The 19,484-nt window shown below is 57.4% G+C and overlaps 3 protein-coding genes across 3 annotated transcripts; all 3 read right to left on the reverse strand.

Moving 5' to 3' along the window:
• Positions 1–989: 989 nt before the first annotated feature.
• On the reverse strand, positions 990–2,400 carry BKCO1_6900014 (extracellular serine-threonine rich protein; the record flags this gene model as incomplete). Its single annotated transcript, XM_020278432.1, has 3 exons — positions 990–1,346; positions 1,401–1,637; positions 1,693–2,400. 3 exons carry the CDS (start codon positions 2,398–2,400, stop codon positions 990–992), a joined length of 1,302 nt encoding a protein of 433 aa, XP_020126229.1.
• A 9,215-nt stretch (positions 2,401–11,615) lies between these two features.
• BKCO1_6900015 (retrograde transporter protein) lies at positions 11,616–13,607 on the reverse strand (the record flags this gene model as incomplete). The annotated part of the gene is made up of 1 exon (XM_020278433.1): positions 11,616–13,607. One exon carries the CDS (start codon positions 13,605–13,607, stop codon positions 11,616–11,618), a length of 1,992 nt encoding a protein of 663 aa, XP_020126214.1.
• Positions 13,608–15,563: 1,956 nt separating this feature from the next.
• On the reverse strand, positions 15,564–18,922 carry BKCO1_6900016 (dna mismatch repair protein; the record flags this gene model as incomplete). The annotated part of the gene is made up of 2 exons (XM_020278434.1): positions 15,564–18,574; positions 18,643–18,922. 2 exons carry the CDS (start codon positions 18,920–18,922, stop codon positions 15,564–15,566), a joined length of 3,291 nt encoding a protein of 1,096 aa, XP_020126216.1.
• Positions 18,923–19,484: the final 562 nt, after the last annotated feature.

Below are 19,484 nucleotides of genomic sequence, written 5' to 3' on the forward strand. Positions count from 1 at the left end.
CGGTTGTGATCACATCACGACTTATCGCAAAACCGAGAAGATAATGTCACAAAATCAGGCTGAAGAATCTGGCTGTGGGGAAGAAGTCTTCCGTCAGAAGACGGGTCTTTCTTTCTTATTCTCTTCATCCTAGCTAGCTGGCGGCAGCAGCCCCCTGATATCTTCAAAGGAATCCTTCCTGCGCCTCCTTCCTTCCTTCCTTCCTTCCGACTCTTTTCTTCGCTTTCGAGGAAACCGGTCCCAGGTAGTGTCCAAAAAGACAAGGAAACAAGAGAAGGAAAAAAACGTGCGTTGTTGTGGTACAGGTGCAGGGAAGAAGAGGGTATTGTGTGGGTTGCAGAAACCGCCGCGAACAAAGGAAAGAATAAGAACGAAAAGACGCCGACCTTGGTGATGCTGTTGTTTGTAATGACACGAAAAAGGAAAATGCTCAGTCGCTCGGTTTGAAAGAGCTCCAGTCTCCGTAACTTCATCAATAGCAAAAAACAAATATAAGGAAAGGCACAAAACGGCGAGTGGCTCTGAAGAGCGCACCAAAGAAGGGTATAGATCTACAATGCGTAAAAACAAGACAATAAACACAATGCAAACTTTCCACCAGTCTCTTTTTTGAGAACAAGGAGGAAAGAAAGGGAGGAGCTTGATGGTCGAGAAAAGAAAAGAAAAAAGGCAGTAAAGAAGATTGGGGGGAACCCTGAGATTCTATCGAGTTACGAGTAGCTTGACAGCAGATGGTTCGTTGAAGAAGTGAATAGTTCAAATCGGTCGGGCTCACCGAGCCGCGGTCCGGTTGCAACACCGACCAGCGATTAAACGTAAAGGAAACAAAACCAAAGTAAAGTGATTCTTGACTCCCAAGCTCCAACCCAAGCTCTCTCCTCGCTCATGTCCAAAAAACGGTCCAGCGCCTTTTTGTGGTATGTATGTACGCTCTCTTCATACTTTGCACAGTGAGGGTTTGGCAGCCGTCAGAAGTACTACTCTAGCACTTAGTACTTCTTGGCCGGAAGGCGGAAGCCGCTGGGGGCGGCAGCGCCCTTGACCGTGACGAAGCCGGTGCTGGCACAAGAAGTGGTGGCAGCGGCGGCATCAACGTCCTGGGACGCCGGCGTGGGGTAGTAGGCGCTGTGGCTGGACTGGAGGGGAGCGACAGAGTGGGCGGTGGGGGTGGCAGTGGCCGAGACGGGGCAGACGGTGGTGTACAGAGCGACCGTCTTGGTGACAACGTGCTCCTTGCCGTCGCTGCTGGTGGTGGTGTGCAGCATCGTGGTGTAGACGGTGCTGGTGGTCAGGGGCGCCGACGAAGTGGCAGCGGCCTCCTTGACATCAGCGGTCGAACCGACGGTCTAGGCAAAGTCAGTTAAAATGGTAGATGGAAATAAGTGCTTGTGACTACGTACCACGGTGACGGTCTTGGCAGGCTCGGTGACGGTGACGGTCTTGGGGGCGCAGGTGCCAGAGGCCTCGGAACCGGCAGTCTCGGCAGAAACCTCGCCAGAGCCAGTGGGGGTGACGGGGTAGACGGTCTTGTACTTGGTGGTGGTGGAGGTGGAGGAGATGGTGCTGAGACCGGCCGAAGAAGAAGAGGCAGCGATAGCGTCAACAGCAGCCGGGGTCGACTTGGTGGCGTAGACAGTCTGGAATCGAGTTAGCAGGTGTGCAAGCCTCGGGCTTGAAGCATAATAGACTTACCGAGTACAGAGTCTCGTAGCTGGTCTTCTTGACGGTGGTGGTAACGACAGTGGTCGAAGCACCGGTGCCCAGAGTGTAGGTCAGGGTGGAGTCGCTGGTCTTGGTGACAACGGTGGGCGACTGGCCAGAGGGCGCGGACTCAGCCTGGACATCGCTGGCAGAGCTGGGGGAGCCAGTGCCGAGGGGAACAGAGGGCACAGAGGCAGCCGAGACGGGGGACTCGGGAGTGGGGTAGGGAGCCTGAGTGGCGCCCTCGACGCCGGAGGAGACGGCGGGGGTGGGGGTACCAGCGGGAACCTCGCCAGCCGGGGTCTCGCCAACCGGGGTAGGAGTGCCAGCGGGGGCATCAGCGTTGCCCTCGACGGCCGAGGAGACAACGGGGCTGGGAGTGGTGGCAGGAGCGTCGCCAGCCGGGGTCTGGGTGGCGGTGACGGGGCACACGGTGGTGCTGATGGCCACGATGCTGGTGACGACGGCGGGGGTGCCGGAGCGCGCGGGGCAGTTGGTGACCTCGGGGGCGCACGAGGTGATGGTGTGCAGCTGGGTAGCATACACGGTCGACGTGGTGAAGTCGGCGGGGGTCACGGCGGCGGCATCAACGGAAGCGGTGCCGTTGGCGTACTGCCTGCGCTCGAAGTGGTGGGGAGCGTGGACCGAGGCGGAGGCGACGGCGGCCGAAGCCAGCAGAAGAGCACTGGTGAGCTGCATGGTCGAAGCTGCGCTAGAAGAGGCGACTGGGGACTGAGCGTTCTGGAGGAGGATTGGTCGATTTAGGTGCAGAAGTCAATTCCGCAGAAGCCGATGTTCCCAAAAAGAGCGATGGGAAGTAAGGAAAGTAAGTGTCTCGGAGAGACGGTGAACGAGTGTCGAAAGCGAGAGGCTCGGTGGAAGGCAAAGCAAAGGGTGGAGAGGCGGGGAGAAAGCGACAGTTTTGAAGGCTTCGCGGATGGCTTGGGCGGCAGGCTGCGGCCGTGGACCCTCCTGGTGCAATTTCAGATGGATCTCCAGGAACAGGCCTATCGACAGGGGCCACCACGCTCCACCCACGCCCGCAGCCAGGCACGGCCCAATCACAGCGCCACCCACCTGGCCCTAGCCGGCGCCCCCCAGCACGCCAGCCTACCGCAGCCCGTACCTGCAGCGGCGCCAATGTTGTCGGCGAGCGCGGCGCTTGCAGCTCACCACCGTCTGCAAGGCCGCGTGCGCATTGGGCGGCCGCCCAAGAGCCGGACGGTGTTGGCGGCGTTGGTGTCGTGCAGGCAGCCGCAGCGCGCACGCCGCCCGCCACGACTGGCACGACTGGCACCGCTGGCACGACTGGCACAGCCGGCGCGGCTGACTGGTGCGGTCGGCAGCTCGCCTGTTTCCGCACGCCGTCGTCTTGCCCGTCGGCGCGTGGGCGCCCGGGTGGTGGTTGCGCCGTCTCCTGAGTCGCATCGGACGACCTTGGCCATGCTGCGCCGGTGATCGCGGCCCCCGCACACGGCGCCGCGGCATCCCGGCCGTCCTGTTTCCTTATCTCAGCAGGTCAATCTCGTTTGCCGGGCGGCTCTTGGCTGGCTGTGCGAGGCGATGCGAGGCGATGCGATGACGCGCCCGGGCGATCCGTCAATCTGGCGGCAAATCTTCAGCGCGCGCGACGCAGCGTGGGAGCGTGGACGGCGATTCTCGTACCTGCGTCGGGCGCTGTACGATGGCGCAGGCGGTAATGCGACGCTGCCGTGGCACATTGGCCGCCGGCTCTGTGCGCGGTGGCGGTCAGCGGGCCGGCGAGGTGGTTTGGAGATGGCTGGAGCAGGGTGGTGTTTCACCATGCTTGAAAGACAGCCGAGCGCGGGCATGCTCGCCTTCGCACCACAAATCTCCGACGCCCACGATGACGCTGCGTCCATGGAGGGCACCGTTGTTCACTGGACCTCCCGGAGCCGGCGCGGATCATCGGCGATGGGGTGATGGGCGAGCAGCCGGCGACGTGTGCAGACAGCGCGGGTGCCTGGGTCGCCTTCCTGCCTTCCTGAGCCGCCAACGCTGTGGCACCTCCCGCCGCACTGGCCAGCCTCGTTTTCCGGCTGCGCAGTGGCCGCCTCAGTCGAGACTCGCCGCCGTGTCTCCCAACAGCACGCTCGTGCCGACCGACCCCCGTCGACAACGTCCACTCACCCGCTCGCCCAGGCCGCCGACGGCCCAGACTGTCGGCGGACGCCTGGGTTCCGAAGACTTCTTCGCCGTGACCGGTGCCATGTGCGGCAAAATAGCCGGCTCCTCTCCCTCCTGCGCCCCGACGCCTGCCGAGCGCCGGACCATCAGCCAATGTCCGAACCTTATTTCAGAGCCAAATCCAAGACGCGCTGGCGGCGTGGCAGCGTGGCAGCGTGGCAGCGCTTCGCTCCTCAATCTTGGGCTGATTGGTGTCGTCGCACCTTGTCTCACCCGCGCACTACGGATTACACAGTAGTACTCCTTCGTCTTCTGGAAGACGCCAGAACTGCCAGCCCTGCGTGCCTCCTTTTCAGACCGCTCCGCCGCGACGATGACTCCGACCGTTTTCGTCTCCTAATCCGCGCGCGCGAAAAAAAAAAATCCACCTCAGCCTTCTTTTAGCGGGGCCCCTAATATCCCAGCTCCGGATCTATACAACTCGTGTAGCCTGTGGAGCAAAGGGCCGGCAAGTGCCTGCGAACACCGAGCAGAAAAAAGCGGCCCAGGCACATTTCGGCGTAATATACTCCCTTCGTCCTATTCGCTGCGCACTAATTGTACTCGTACTCTCGCATACCCCCGCCCTGCCTCGTTATCGCTTCCATCCTGCACCCTTCGTATCGGACGGCCACCCGTTCGAAAGCCACAGTCATTTCGTCATCGCTAACCCGGCAATGGCCAAATTTCCGCCTTTGCCGTGTGGCTTGACACTCCGTGAAGGAAGGAGGGGCAGTATTGAACACCGCGTCTTGTCTGCTTCCTTGGCGGATGCGTCTGCCCGGGATTAGCCACAGGGGTTCCACACTCACCGTTTGCAGAAGGTGACCGGGGAGGACGCACGGCGATGATGAACGATCCGTGCCGCAGGTCGTGGTTCTAGAATGCCAGTCGCCCATCGGCTATGGTCATGACCATCGATTGATGTGCTGGGAGAAGATCATGAGCTCATACGCGCGCTTGTTATTGCTTGCGTCCGCCTGCGTGTACCTTGGGTGGGGTTTCTGTGGGATGAAGCGGTGTCGCTCGGGCGGAATTTGTTCTGGGAGGTGAGGCGCGGCAGCAGCCGCACTCACACTATTTGCTTCGCCTTCCTTCGTCGACGGTTTGTTCCCCAGGGGGAGGACCTGGCTTCACGTTGGACCGCATCCACCCCCTCTTCCTTTGGACGCCGACGTATAAAAGCCCTTCTCCACCCAATCATCCAAGCGCCAGATACGTGTATCGCCGGATCGCGGCCCGCGCCAGTCTGGAGATACGCGTCTTTCAATTTGCAATTCGAAGGAAATTCAACATGACAGGGATCACTTCTGACCACGTTTTCCCCATGGCAAGAGAGCATTTTGGCCCCAATGTCGTATCTTTCGTTGACCCGGCGTACCTTGCTTTCGACAGCTCTTTCGTGTATCTTCCGGTGGCTTGACAATCTGTTTGAAGTAAATGGACAACGGCCCCGATAGTATCGTGAGATATCGATGTGATACCGCGACCCGCCAATCATGCCGATATCGCCCTAGCGTTGGCTGCTTTGGCGAGGAGTGCCACGACGAGGGGCTGAGGTGAGGTGGGGCGTGGAGTGAGGGACGAACGACGGCTACATGGAACATCTTTTTCCCCGCTAACAATACCTGCGATCTTAAACAGTAGGGGCTCTCCATAGTGATTTCTGATAATAACCAACAGGCTCGCGGGTGGCAACGGTTCACTACGGCGGATGGATATGTGGCAGATATTTTACTTCACTTTTGGGTCGAACTTCGAGAATGTAGGGCGTGTGATCTGATCATATGCCTCCTCCTGCTCCCGTACTTTCTCACATAAGAGCATAGTAGCACGGTGGGCTTTAAGAGGGTTAGACCCATCCGCATCGGTCTTGCGGAGATGCTGGATCTGATATCTGGCATCAGATGTAAGTCAGGAACTCGGGTAGGTTCGTCTGGCTAATGGACTCAACTCCTACCACAAGAGTAATATAGCGTCGGCGGGGGCTTAAGGGGCTCAGATATCTTGTAGTAACAAAGCAACCGACCTACTCATCAACATCCCCAACGCTATGCCCAACCCACCCATCTCAAGCTTCTCCACCCATTCAGAATGGTCAACACAAAATGAGTCACCCCGCTCATCCCAAAGCTTATCCGATACACCACCACCTGACCTCAACATCACCCAGCACACCACACGCTCCACCGTATCAAGACCAGACATCACGCCCCTTTACAACTCCCAGGGCTCATATTCTGCTATAAAATTTCCAAATCCCTCATTTCAGCTTCATTCTCTAAGAACATGCCAACACCGGATTACCAATGTCATGATTTGCATTGTACTTGCGTGTTCCTTTTCCTCGCGTTCTCCATTGGAAATCAGCATACTCTCGGCCTCGGCTGGATTTTCGTAGGCCTCGTACGATCCACACGGATACGCCACATGCCGCGGTGCTACAGATGAGCGGGAGAGAACGATGAAGCTACGCAGCGTCATTGGTTAATGGTGAGTCGTTAAGGTTTTTCTATTCCCTTGATGAACATGCTGATGCCGGGGTTGCCTTAGCGGAGAATGTGAGAGATCCGGCGAAGAAGTCTACTCCTGTTAGCTGCGTTTGCCCTCATCAAGGAAGAACTTCTGGGACCGAGGATGCTTCGGTGTTGGGGACCAAGCGCAAACATCGCATAGTCGAAATGACCACATCTGTCTTCAAGTTGGAAGGGATACCTCCCTCTGCCGATTCTGCATGTATGTGTATATTGAGGACCGATCCACGGGTTTCAAACCATGGTGATGCGCAGTTTCACGTATTCTACTATGATGATCATGTGCGATCGTCGTTTCATGATGCTGGCGAGCACTAACCATCGTAGATCACCATTGTCATCGAACCCACTTTTGGGAACGTCACTGGAGTAGCAAGGCCTATGAAGTCAGTGTAGAAGATCTTTACTCTAGAAGAAGATATACACATGCTTCGAGTGTTGCACTGATCACAAGGATGATCAAACTGACTATAAGCAATGCTTTTACTTTCAAGCAGTGGCAATGCTATTACATCGCACGGAATGCGACAGTCAATACATCCGACATGCATATGCGTTGAAGGGACCTCGTAAAATTCGCTCCGCTGAACCGCTCAGGTCTCGTTCCTACCCTGCTGACTCCGCTTGAGTGTCGGGAAGTGAGATTTTGTCAGTGTCACGATTTAATGCCAAATTTCATTGGCTGCACCACAGACCACGAGCTAAATGTCCGTACTTCTCTAATTTCAACCTGTCTGAGCTGGTCATATCACATGCATGTAGCCCGCGAATACTGTGCGCCTGTTGTGCGCCACGTTTCACCAAGCAATCTCCAGCCCTTACCTCGCTCGCATCATTTGATCGACCGAAATCCTATTCTTTGCCTTACAGTGCACCGTGCTGCGTTGATTCTAAAAGTTTCTTTTCGGACAAACACTTCCAGTGGTTCTTACCAATATATCCCATCATTTGAAGATATTAAGACAGTCACCAATATTGCTTGAATCAAATTATATCGTCTTGGCTCAGCACAGTGAAGTGGGATAGAGAAGCCGCTGCTTCAGTCAGCCACGAGGGACCAAGCCACTGAAGTAAATGTTGGGTAACATCCCTTGTTGCTTCGATGGCCGCGGATGATCACGACTGAGCCTAGTGTTCTGAATAGTTTGTTGAGCCAGACATTAAAAACTTCGTAGGCGGCTTCTCGGCTTCAAAAATTGGTCCCTCGTAGTTCTCAATGATGTTATCGGCGCGAGTTTCCACCTCATCCAAAGGCTCATTAGGAAAACTTTAATTTTCCTCGAATATCTTCTGCAAGTAAGGCTCAAAGCAAAAAATCAGAGAGATTGCCAGATTGCACTGAATATATGAATCAAAGATACTCACTTACGAATTATCGGCTTCTAGTGCTGATCCATACAAAAAAATGAACGTATAATGTTATGATGCTTTGTTTGAACAAGGTAGGGTAGTACCATAAATCATCTGTCGGTATTGCTGCTAAAAGTCATTAATGTCCCAACGCAATTCCAGAAAGCCGCTGCACCGTAACCGCCGACGGCGAGGGAAACTACGAGAAGACAAAGATAGATCAGTTAACAGTGGCTGTTGGGAGTTGGGACCTTGTTCTATACCATGCCGTTAGGTAAATTATTCATGAGTATCGGTCGCATCTTGGCCAAACATTACCAATCGCTTAGTTATATAGTTATGAGAGCTAAACTTATGGTCTGGCAAAATCATGTGTAAGATGGTTGCCTCGTCCAGCTTACTGTCGTCCTCATAAAGTACCAAGTCACCGTATGATACTTGTCACTGGCTTAAAACGCCAGGTATCTCAGCATCATGTGATTGCGTGTCACGAACACTTCCAGCAATTCTCGCGTGCACTCTGATATATCGGTACACATTTCTGTTCTCAGGACCAGTCAACACCACTGCAGGAGGCATTTACAGTAGGTAAGAGTCGAATTGAAAAACTCCAAGGACTGGTCTGCATTCACTTGTTAGCTACGTTTGTCCAGCCAACCCGACCGTATGATACCTCATACCGTCTTCTTTGGCAGATAATGCGGTGCCTTATACGAGTAGAATGTAAGCGCGCATCATTATACCGGAGCGTTAATTGATTGATGGAACCCTTCCGCACGTTATGAAAATGAACAACCGAGCCAATAAGGGGAAAGATGTCTCTCAATCGCTCAATAGGGAACTGCTCAGTTGGCAACTTTCTCGATCACAGGAATGCATGGATTTCTGAATTTGAGACACGCTCAATCGACAAATCTCAGTGCGCTTACGGCTCACAGTTGGCTAAAGTCAATGCTATTCATCAATATGATACAGATGCCTGCAGAGATTGGGAGTATCCATGATTCCCTGTAGTCAGAAAGAATGGTCATAAAGCACAGTGGCGCTGTTGGTGGATCTCGGAAGACCCGAACCGTGAACGAGCGGTACCTCTTCCTACACACACCTGTAGAAAGTTTTCTCCATATGATCTTGCAGTAACAACTAGCAGAACCTGGACTGAAATGCGTCTCATTCATCGAGCTTGTCAAAGTCCCAGTTCCTCCCCAGTTAGCTCCCCTGAGAAGTAAACATTCTCTCAACCTACGGTCAGTAAAGGAAGCGTCAGCCTTAGAAGACAAGGTGGTGCGCCGGCACTGGCAACTGTTCTGAGCAAGATAGCAAGGCACACACTATCAGCTCCGAATACCGGCACCGTTAGCTGTTCTTCCCCCCGCCATAGCACCAGGTCTACAATCACGACATTTTGCATCGCGCCCACACACATCAAACCTCAACCCCTCCATCTCCCCGCAGCCATATGCGGGACGAATGCTGGATGCGGACCAGGGGCTGCTAACCCCTACTCTACCGCCAACACTTGCCCTGTGTACGGAGCTCCCAGACGGCAAAGCCTGGGGACAAGTGTAAGATAGGTTTCGTAGGGCACATCTGGAGCAGCACCCCTGTCTGCGATCACATCTTGCCTCATGGCAGTCGAGCAGTGCAGGCAAGCCTCCAGCCGAGAGGCAGAATACCCCTTCCCTTGCAAGACACTCGAGCCCATCGATCCTCTAACGGCGAGAGCGCGTTCTACTTCTCGACCATGCCGGGCGTCGGGAGAACACAAGTGAGATGATGATGATGATGATGATGTCGCGTCTCACGAGATTCAAAGAGAGTCAAGAGTCGTTCCGTCGAGGAAGCCAGACCATTCCCCTTCAGGCCTAGCCTCGAGCGCCATCGACCCAGCGCCCAGAATATTGGCAGGCATACGCAATTTCCGGGCCAGGAAATCATCCTGACTCCCGAGATACGCGGTGACAAGGAACCTGACGTGACACGGGCGGTCGAGGCTGGCCAATGACAAACGAGGCGGCGCTGGCGCCCCCCACCCCCCAGCTTCTATGCAAAAGTCGTGGCCACTACTGCCGCCCAAAAACTATCGCATGCAGTGCAAAGGTGCCCCGTGAGTCGACGACTGAGTAGTGCAACACTTGCAGACTGGCTTTTCCGTCTTTGTCTCAGTCAAGACATGGCGTGCGGCTGGCTTTTGTGGCGAGGATGCCGTGTCTCCTCTGATGCTCCGTAGATACCTAGAGTCCGGAGCGGAGAGGATGAGACAGTGGCGCCGCAAGTGCTGTCTTGACATATCGAGGCTTGCAGCAAGATCGACTAGGTTGTCGCTGAGGACGGCCGAGAACGGTCTAGACAGAGCCGCATTCACCAGGCGAAAAGAAGGAACCGTCTTTGCCCCCCGCCAAAAAAAGCATCGGTAACGCGCCGAGAAAAGATTCAATCTTGTTATGTCTGAAGTCTATACTACCTTTTCCATGCAAATTGAAAAGCAAAACGAGCCAGTAGAAGCCGGGAAGCAGCCCAGCCGCCTTCCATGAGCCTCCATCCAGCATCGGCAGTCTATATCTCGAGCAGCTCACTCAACGTAACCCATATTAAGTTCCCAGCTCGTGCAGCCTTGAGAGGACGGGGGGAATAAGAGAGATAGCTGTATATTTGGGTCTCCACAAGAGAAGAGAGGCAGAAATGAAGAGTAAGGAATATAACAAAGAGATGCGTTCCATCATCCCATCTGATCCCGTTCCATTCCCCCAACCAACCGACCAGCCCAGCCCACCCATCCGTACCATAATCATCACATCTTCAATCCCCCCACGCACTCTGTACACAGCAGCGTCTTCCCTTCCCGCGCGCTGACAACCCAGTCATTTTTCTTGTCCATCAATCACAGTGCACAACCATCACTTTTCCCCCCGACGCCAACGCTTGACAGAACAAGAAACACACCACACGTATGGATACACGGGAAAAGCGAGGATGCGGCTGAGGAAGAAGGTCGAGGAAAGGACATACCCGTTTTGCCTAACCCACTGCTCCTCTCATCAAGTTTTCTTCAGACCCCCACCCATTTCCAGGGCATCAAGGCAGCAAGAACACCGAGGAGAGAGGAAGGCAGAAAGCTGGGAGAAGGGCAGGGAGAGCGTAGGTAAAGACGTGTGTGTGGAGTTGCATGCAGGCAGCAAAAAAATAACAAAAACAAGAACGCAAGAGAGTAGAGAGGTTTAGTCTTTTCAGGTTCGTAAAGCGCAATGAAAAACAACAAAACAAAAAGACATCATAACCATACAACGCGACAGGGGGTGATATGTTTCGAACGCAAATAAAAAAAGGAATAACGAAGAGAAAACGGAGACTCGTGACAAGTACGCATGACAAAGGCCACCAACCCTACCTTCTTCTGTACAACAAAATCAACGCTTAGGAGAACAACCGGCTTTTCCCAATCTTTCGCACCGCGCGAGAATCTGCAAGAAACAGCCCTCGTTCCCAGTTTGCTTTTTCCCGTTCCCCGAGGGGAACATAAAGAAATAAAAAAACAAGGTATCCGTACGACACTCGAACAGGAGAGCAGCGAACCAAAAAAGCTCAGGAGATGGCTCTTCCCAAAGCGGAAGAGCGGTGAAGTGAGGAGGAGAGAAGTATTAAAATGAGAGAGATGGACCGTGCGCAACCTCGCCATGACGCATCTCCAACTCGTCCTGGCGAGAAATTATTCAGACACGTAGAGAAAAGGTGGGGCTTTGCGCAAGCCTTTGTTCTTTTTGTGAAGTTTCGTTCGGCAAAGAATAAGCCAACTCTCTTTCTTTCTGGTGTTTTTCTTGGCTTTTGCTTTCCTTTAAAAATGCCTCACTTCCTCGACGAGCCGCCGGCTTTGGGCACAAAACCCTCCACACTTTTCGCTCTCCTGGCCTCCCTCTCAACATCACTGCCGTCTTCAACCACGACGTTGTCGTCTCCGTAATCCTCGTCCCGCATGGCCACGCTACGCCCGTCCTCCTCGTCGTCGTCATCGTCCTCGTGATCCGTTACAAGTCCCGGTGCCGAGTCCAGCGTATGCGGGCTCAGCTCCATGGTCGGAGACTCGGGATTGCCACCGGCAGCACTGCTCGCAGAACTGTTGCTGTGCTGTAATCGAGGCGGGGCACCGGAAGCGGGGTGCAGCCCCGTGGTCGCGATCGAGGCCGGCGCCATGCCACCCCGAGCGGGTAGACGGCTCAACGGCGGACCGCGAGGGGTTGCGTCCGAGGCAGACTTCTTGACCGCGGCAGTCGACTTCGGTGCCGTGACCGGGCTTTGCTCGGCATCTTCGTCGCTCTCGGTATCCATGTCGGGCAGATCGACCTTCGTCCGTGCAAAGTCGACGAGCTTGTTCAAGTCGCCATCGAAGCCTTGCTTCTGCAGCAGAGCGTTCAAAGCTGGCGTTTGCGGCGAGGGGACGAAAGACGTCTTGGGCGCCTTGGGCTTTGCATCCGGCGTCTGCACATTTCCGGGTGCGGCAGGCGTCTCCTTCTTCGGTAATGCGCGCGGAGGAAGAGGCTTTGACTTGGTAGGAGGGTTGGACTTGATCAGAGGGTGAACGAAGGGTCCATTGAGGTTCGGAGCAGCACCAGTGGCAGGGGTCGAAGGAGTAGTCTCGCTGTTCGGCAACACAACACCCAGCTCGTTGACGTCAACCGGGATGCCGCATTCGACGGCAGCCTGGTCGTGGCTCTCGAACTTCTGGTTGTGCTTGATCCGGCAGTGGTTGAGGAAGCCTTGGGTGTTGGAGAAGTTGCTATGCCGGCAGTCGGGATGGTGGCAGAACAGACGCACCCACTTGCCGTCGGTCGAACGCTTGTGCAGCAAGGGATCGATCTTAGGAGCTGAAGGGTCGCCAAGCGCCTGGAGCTTGGATCCGGCCGACGCACGTGACGAACGCGATTTTCCAGCCATCGGGAGCTCGGCTAGACTTCCCCGGGTCGCGCGTCCTTCGGATAGACCAGCGTGTGCGCGACCACCGGCTTGCAGGCTCGCAACCGGCACCGAGTCGAATTTGGGATCCGGAATGAGCCACTTTGCGTAGTGGCGACCGTACGGGCCTTCCGTCACGCCCCAGGGCGCAGGCTGCTCGGGCGTCGTGAAGCCGTGCCGAGGCTGCAGCGCAGGACCCACGCCGCAACTGACGTCCGTTGACGCCGCATCCGTTCCAGGATACGGAATCAGCTGACAGCGACGAACCTGCTCCAGTGCAATCTGGCACTTTGCCAGCTCCTGCTCGATCAAACGAAGCTCGTTGTGCTTGAGCAGGATTTCCTGGTTGAAGTGCGTCTCGATCGCCTGCTGCAGCGGCGTATATGCGGTCGGATCAACCTCGACCGAAGTCGCCGATGCTGCCGGGAGCTCCTCCTGAATCGTGGCCCTTGGCTGCGAGCTCGGAGACGCGTCGAGCGCAGCCACCGGGTCCGCGTCCTCCATCTTGACGGTCAGCGGCCGCGTCTCCACCCGGGGTGCCGACGCGTCGCCGGCCTTCTCCGAGCTCTTCACACGTGGCAAGGCTGCGGGCGCAGGCGCGGGCGTAGGCGCAGGCGCGGGACTGGGTGCGTCCAGCACAGGTCGATCAGGCTTCCCTATCTCAACCACAGGACACACGTCGCCGCTGTTTGCGTACTTCCACTTCTTGGTGACGTGCTGCGGGGGGTAAGAGGGCGGGCAGGGCTCTGGGCTGTCAGTCCGCTTCCGCTTCAGCTTGCTCAGCAGCGGGATGTCGACAACAGGGCGCTGCTTCTGGAGCTGGGCAAGCTGGGCCTTGTCCATAGCGGGGTTCTCGGTGCTCCATGGTAGGCGGAACATCGACTGCATGGCGGAGGAGGGGGTTGCGACCGTGATGCAACGGTCATCTGAAGGCGTAAGTGGCGGTGGAGGGTGTAGAGGTTGCGATGGAAGGCGCGGGTGTGGTGATTGCGCGACGCGACGTGGGGTGTCGCAAAGCGGTGACGATGTCTCGGCAGCGCGCACGTTAGGGGAGGGGGAAAGTGGGAGCTCAGATATTAAAGTTGCCGGGCGCAGATCGCCAAAGAGTGGAGAGAAGAAAAAGGGCCGGTTGCTGGTGCAGTGCGTGGGTGGTGGGCGGCGTGGCCAACACGGTAGGCAGGCAGACAAGCTGCGGTCGTGCGGACGTGCTGCAGCGGCGCGGAGGACAGAGCTCCCTCAGCAAGCAGGGCGCGGTGCGAGCTCAGATAGCGGGAGAACACGGAAAAGCTCGGGGATTAGGGCGGAAGCGCGCAAAGGCAGCGGAACAGGCACAGCAGTCCGGCGTGCTGCAGAAGGAAAAAGGGCGAGCAGGCTGGCGCGAGGGTGGAGTGCTGGTGTTTGAGCGGACAGATGTCGTTGGGCTGGGGGGACTGCAGCTGTGCAGGAGGGTTTGGGAGAGGAGGGATGGGAGAGCAGGCTGGAGATTGAGAGCCAGCAGCGCCTCCTCGGGCGGCCGATGCTGGGCGGGCGGACAGGGATGCGGGCGGTAGTGCGCGGCGATAGGGCACGCCATTGGCTCAGGGGTGCTGGGGCCCAATCGCTCTGGGCGATGATGATGATGATGCCGTCGCGCCTTCGAGAACACGGCGTGGAATCTGAAAGGGTCCCCCCACCACGCATTCATCCATTCTCGCTGCGCCGGCCAGCTCTGCGCGCGGCGCAGGCACAACGCCGCAGCGCAGGCACGCCGCCGCAGCGCCCGTGGCCGGCGTTTGGTTTGTCATGGCCGCGCCGCCCGCCCGCATTCTTCGCGATCGGACGGGGCTCCCACCACACGTCCGCGCCGCTGCGCCCAGCGCAGCCGCAGCTCGGCGGCCATGTCATCATAAGTGGGTCGCGATAGCTGTCATCGCCTCAGGCCCTCAAAACGCGCGTTTGCGACACCATGAAACTGAATTCCGTGCCGCCAACATGCCCCGCGGCGTCTCGCTGCGACGCTTGGTTATTATGCCGCCAGCCGCACCGCGCAGGCATCCGCCCCCATCTCAGACTGCTTCCGTCTCGACTCCCAATCTCACCAAAGCTTGTCTCCCAGCCCGTGCTAGGGAAGCAGCAGCGCCCGCGCTTCTGCCCGTCCACGTCCCGCCGGAAGGGCGCTCGCTGATGCCAGCTTGACGCGCTCTCCACTCATGCCCGCTTCCATCGCTCACAACGCAGCGTTTCGCCCCGTCCACCGCTCTTCTACTGCGTGCTTCGGGCCTGCTGCTCCGCCAACCTGCTCTCCCTTCCTTCCCTGTGTTTTGCCGCCCCATCCGCATCTGTATATCCCGCAGTTCGCACGCGGCCAGCCAGCCCAAACTCTCCACCATTCTAACTCCACACGCCCGCCGCCCCCGGCCTAATTAGGCCTGCAAAAAGGCGCCGACGTGCGGAAGGCCTGCAGTCGTGGTGCGGATCTTCCCACCCTGATGGCACGCTCCCCCGTCCAATCGCACCCTGGCCGCACGCCCGCGCCCGGCCCTGGGCGCGCTAGCAGCTAACGATCGTCCCGTCGACGCCGGCAAGCCCGCTAAGCTACGCTTGCTTGTTGGTGTCTTGCTTTCCTGCGTTCCCCGTGCTGGGTATCGCTGCACCCACGTCCCCCCCGTCTGTTTCGCATCCCTCTCCATGCACCACCCACGTCTGCGGCTGCGCCGTGAAGAACCTACGACCCCCGCAATTCACCAATTAGCTCAATGCTGCAGAACGGGGTCCGCTCCGCGACGGCGGGCAGTGGTCAGATGTGAATTGGTTGCAATTGGCCCCTACAGCTGCCCTACAGCAAAATCCGTCCGCCGCAGGTCGTCACTGACGCCAGTGTCTAAATGCCTCCACAAACCCGCTTTTCTGCTCGTCAGGCGGCTGTCCGTCTGCCGCACCAGCAGACCCTCGCCCGCGGCCAGCAGCAAAGACCCCCAGGCCCCCGGCGGCCACATCATCCCCAGGGTCCATGGCGGTCTGGTCTTTCCCGCGTGCGAGGTGACGCTGCGCCGCCGCCGTCGCCGCCGCCGTCGTCGACGCCGCCGCCGCAACGACGCCGCCGCTGCTGGCCCCCAGCTCGACCAGCGGCACCATGCTCGGCCTGCCGTGCGCGCACTGGAACGGGAACGCGCACCCGGCGAGCCGCGCGACCAGCTCCTCGCACCCCGCCCGCGGCAGCTCGTCGTTGAACATGACGGCGCTTCTGCATGCCCGCGAGTTGAGCAGCGCCAGAATGCCCTGCGGGCACGAGCCGATCTGCGCGGGCCAAGACGGCGATGAGGAATGCGGCTCCTCCGCCGTCGCCGTGGCGCCCATCGATCCGTGGCCCGTTCCTGCGGGTTTGCTTGTGCTCCCTTTGGCTGTTGCTGCTGAGGCGGCGGCGCCGGGCGGTGCTCGCGTCCGTTCCTCCGCTAGCTTCCACGCCTCGGAGCGAAGGAGCGAGAGCAGCAGCTTGGGATCAGCTTCGCACCGTTCGGCCACTCCTGGCGGGAGGGCCTTTACGACGAGAATGTGCCTGGTGCCTGACCTGTTGAGGTCGTATACGACACCCCAATCGGAGAAGTGACTCGCATACATTTCCAGCAGGCGCGCTTCTTGGGCCGAGAGCTCAAAATAGAGCGTGTTTGCCACGGCGCTCGTCTTGATGCGTGACATGTGACCGTGGCTAGAACGGCATTCCTTTGCCTCGGCAGACGGGTTGGGTAAACACAACTCAGCAAACAGCTCCTCGACCCGGCAACGCTCGTCTGCCGCATGCTGGTCGATGAGGACGAGCAACTGCTTGGGCTGGGCCGTCGCCCGTTCGTGTATTGTCCTGGCCGATGCACTTGTCGCTTGCATGACCACCAGGATAAACTTCTTGTCAACCTGGGCCACCACTTTGGCCATCCTCAGTGCTTGCTTCGAAAGCTTGTACGCCCCAAGTGCGGAAGCCTCGGAAAATGCCTTATTGATGTCTGCGTGGGAAAAGTGTCTACTACGGCCGTGAAGAAGGCCGTTTACTTCTTCGCTAAACTCAGGCAGGCTGACTTGAGGTATGGCTGGAGCTTGTGTGCGGAACACGGGATTGTCCCACCCAGCCAGGAAATCCCCTAGCCATGTCCTTCTATCAGGTTCACCCGGTGCGCTCGCAACTCTTCGCGACAAGCTCAGAGACTTGTTGAATGCCGCTGAGATACTTGCCGGAGCTCTAGAAGGTTCGGATGGCGCTGTTTTAGTTCGGCGCTCTTCTTGATTGATGACAGTTCCTGTACGAGAGTCGATCGTGTAAGTTTCTTTGCTGTGAGGGTCGGTCCATTTAATCGAGGAATCTAGTCCTGACCCTGTGGATTGGCTATGATTTGTCTCTGATGTCTGTTCATTATCAGGAATGTCCATCTCTTGCGGTGTGCTTGCGATGGAAGGGGGAAGTGACCCAAGATCGCCCGGCATGATAGGGTCTGCCTGAAAGAACGTGGAGGAAGTTCCAGTTCCGCCTGTTGAGGCTCGGGCCGATCCGGGCTCTATAACAGTAGCTGGAGTAGTTTGGGTGGTAGATGCCGAGGAACGTGACCTCTTTGAGCCCCAAATGTTTTTATAGAATGATGGCTTTGCGCTCTTAATTTTGCTCCAATCACTTGATACGTCTACATCGTCCGGCTCGAGTAAAGTAGTAGCTCCGCTGGAAGTATCGCTTGACTTCTTCCGCTTTTGGCCCTTGGACAGTCTTGTCTCTGCCAGTTCGCTGGCGGATCCGCCGTGCCGAGATTGTGACTGCAGCTCATCATGTCCCTGCGATGTAGGAGTCGAAGCACGGCTTGAAACGGACTCTGGCCGGCTCGCCCCCTTTCTGGACGGACGCTGACGAGGCCGGAAGTGATTGACTTGAAGCCATTGAGTGATCACGGCTCGGAGCACTTCTAGGATGGGATGAAGCCGAGATTCTGAGCTGAGCACGTCGTCTTCGTTCCCGCTAGCATCCGCGAGCCCAATATGCAAACAGAATTTAGGCCATCTGTCGATACCTTTGCGCCCACCTCGGAGCTGTCGATTTGTCGGTCCATCTGTCTTGTACCTCTTATCATGTGAACGGCGCTCTTTCTCTCTCTCGTCGAGCTCATGCTCGTCTTCAACAATACCAAAGCTGGAGTGATTGAATAAACGGTTAATCTCGTCAAAAAGCTCATTATTTCCTTCGCCTGAGAATATCGGCTTAATGCCAACGGAAAGAAACTGTGCACATCTGCTTGGAGCAGGCTTCACAGAAATGGCGCCCTTGATTGATACAGAATGCGTGGAGGCTGACACAGGTACCCATGAGCTCCACTCGTCTGGCGTGATGTAGGATGCTTGCGATAGCATAGCGATGAGCGGACGAAGTGCACCGTTTATTTTTCTCTCGTCGGCTGGAAGCTTCTCTGCGAGCGAAATAGGTTGCTTACGATTGGCATTAAGAACTAGGTTTCTGCCATTTTCGGCGTCTCGAAGACGAAGAGATACTGGATGGTGCCAAGCCAGCAGCAACGCCGTGATAGACTTCTTGAGAGATTCCCACTGGCGCTCTTGCTCGCCCCGGTCGTCGATCATGGTGGCCCGCTGCTTCACACGCACCGGCATGCTGCCGAAAAGGTCCCTTACCATGACGCGAGTGCCATGGTCAGGGAAACCAAGTTCCTGCTGACGAGGAGCAGGAATCTGACGCGAGATGATCTGAGACCGGTGAAGAGTAACGGTGTTGTGTGACCGGTGAAGGCAGTGATGCGACGTCACTGTCAGGAGGGACAACGCAGCCACAGACGCGAGGAAGGTGCCATAACGGCCATAGACCGGATCAGAGCTGTCGTGCTTGGACGTACCTGGCGGATGTCAGCGCCGTAATTTTTATACTTTTTTTTCTTTTTTTGCAACTCTGTGGGAAGCCTACAGTATGGTTGCCCGAGGCCGCCGCCCTCCCTGAACTCTGAAGGTAGGATTCCAAGGCCGTCGTCCTCGACGGTGCAGCCGCCCCGCCGAGCATCCACGGTGATCTCGATGCTGGTGGCACCGGAATCAAGCGAGTTCTCGACAAGGCCCAGGACGACGATGGCGAGGCTGGTGATCACGGTTGAAGATTTTACCTGGGCAACCACGTCCGGGGGCAGGGGCGCGATGGGCCGCTGGGCGCGCTGGCGGTGGGTCACATCGTGCTGAGGCTCCAGATTCATAGAGGCCAGGGCGCAGCAGGACTCGTTTGCTTCGGCTCGGAGGATCCAGAAAGCTCCCGCATGCGGGTTCCACACAGAGACGGAGGGCGGAGCAGCGGAGACGCAGCGGGAACAGATGGCGGAACGAGTCGTGCGCGGCTGGGTGACGAATGAGCGGCGCACAGCGCGATCAGGCCCGAGGCGAAGAGAGGCCGAATGGTCGAGGAGCCAGGCGCAGACGTAATCGCGCACGCTTTAGGTGGCTGGCAGGTGCAGCGCGTGCACGCTTTCTGCACGCTCTCGGTGCGGCGCAGCGCAACGCGGAGGGCTCCTGGGCTGCCACCTGGCGCGCGGCCGAGCAGCTCTCGGCCGGCAGCGCAGCGCGAATAGTGCTGGGCGAGTGCGTGGTAGAAGGCGTCTCGGGGCGGCTTGGCGATCACCTCAGGCCGTGGAGGCCGCTCGCGGCCGCATGCGGTCGATCCGCGCTGGGCGCCACAGTCACGGACTTGCTGCGCAGCAGCTGAACTCGCCTGCCTCCCCATTGCTACCTGAGGCGAACCGCCGCCTCCAGACGCTCCACGCA

This window comes from Diplodia corticola, assembly GCF_001883845.1.
Source record: "Diplodia corticola strain CBS 112549 chromosome Unknown scaffold69, whole genome shotgun sequence".
Classification (NCBI taxonomy): Eukaryota; Fungi; Ascomycota; class Dothideomycetes; order Botryosphaeriales; family Botryosphaeriaceae; genus Diplodia; species Diplodia corticola.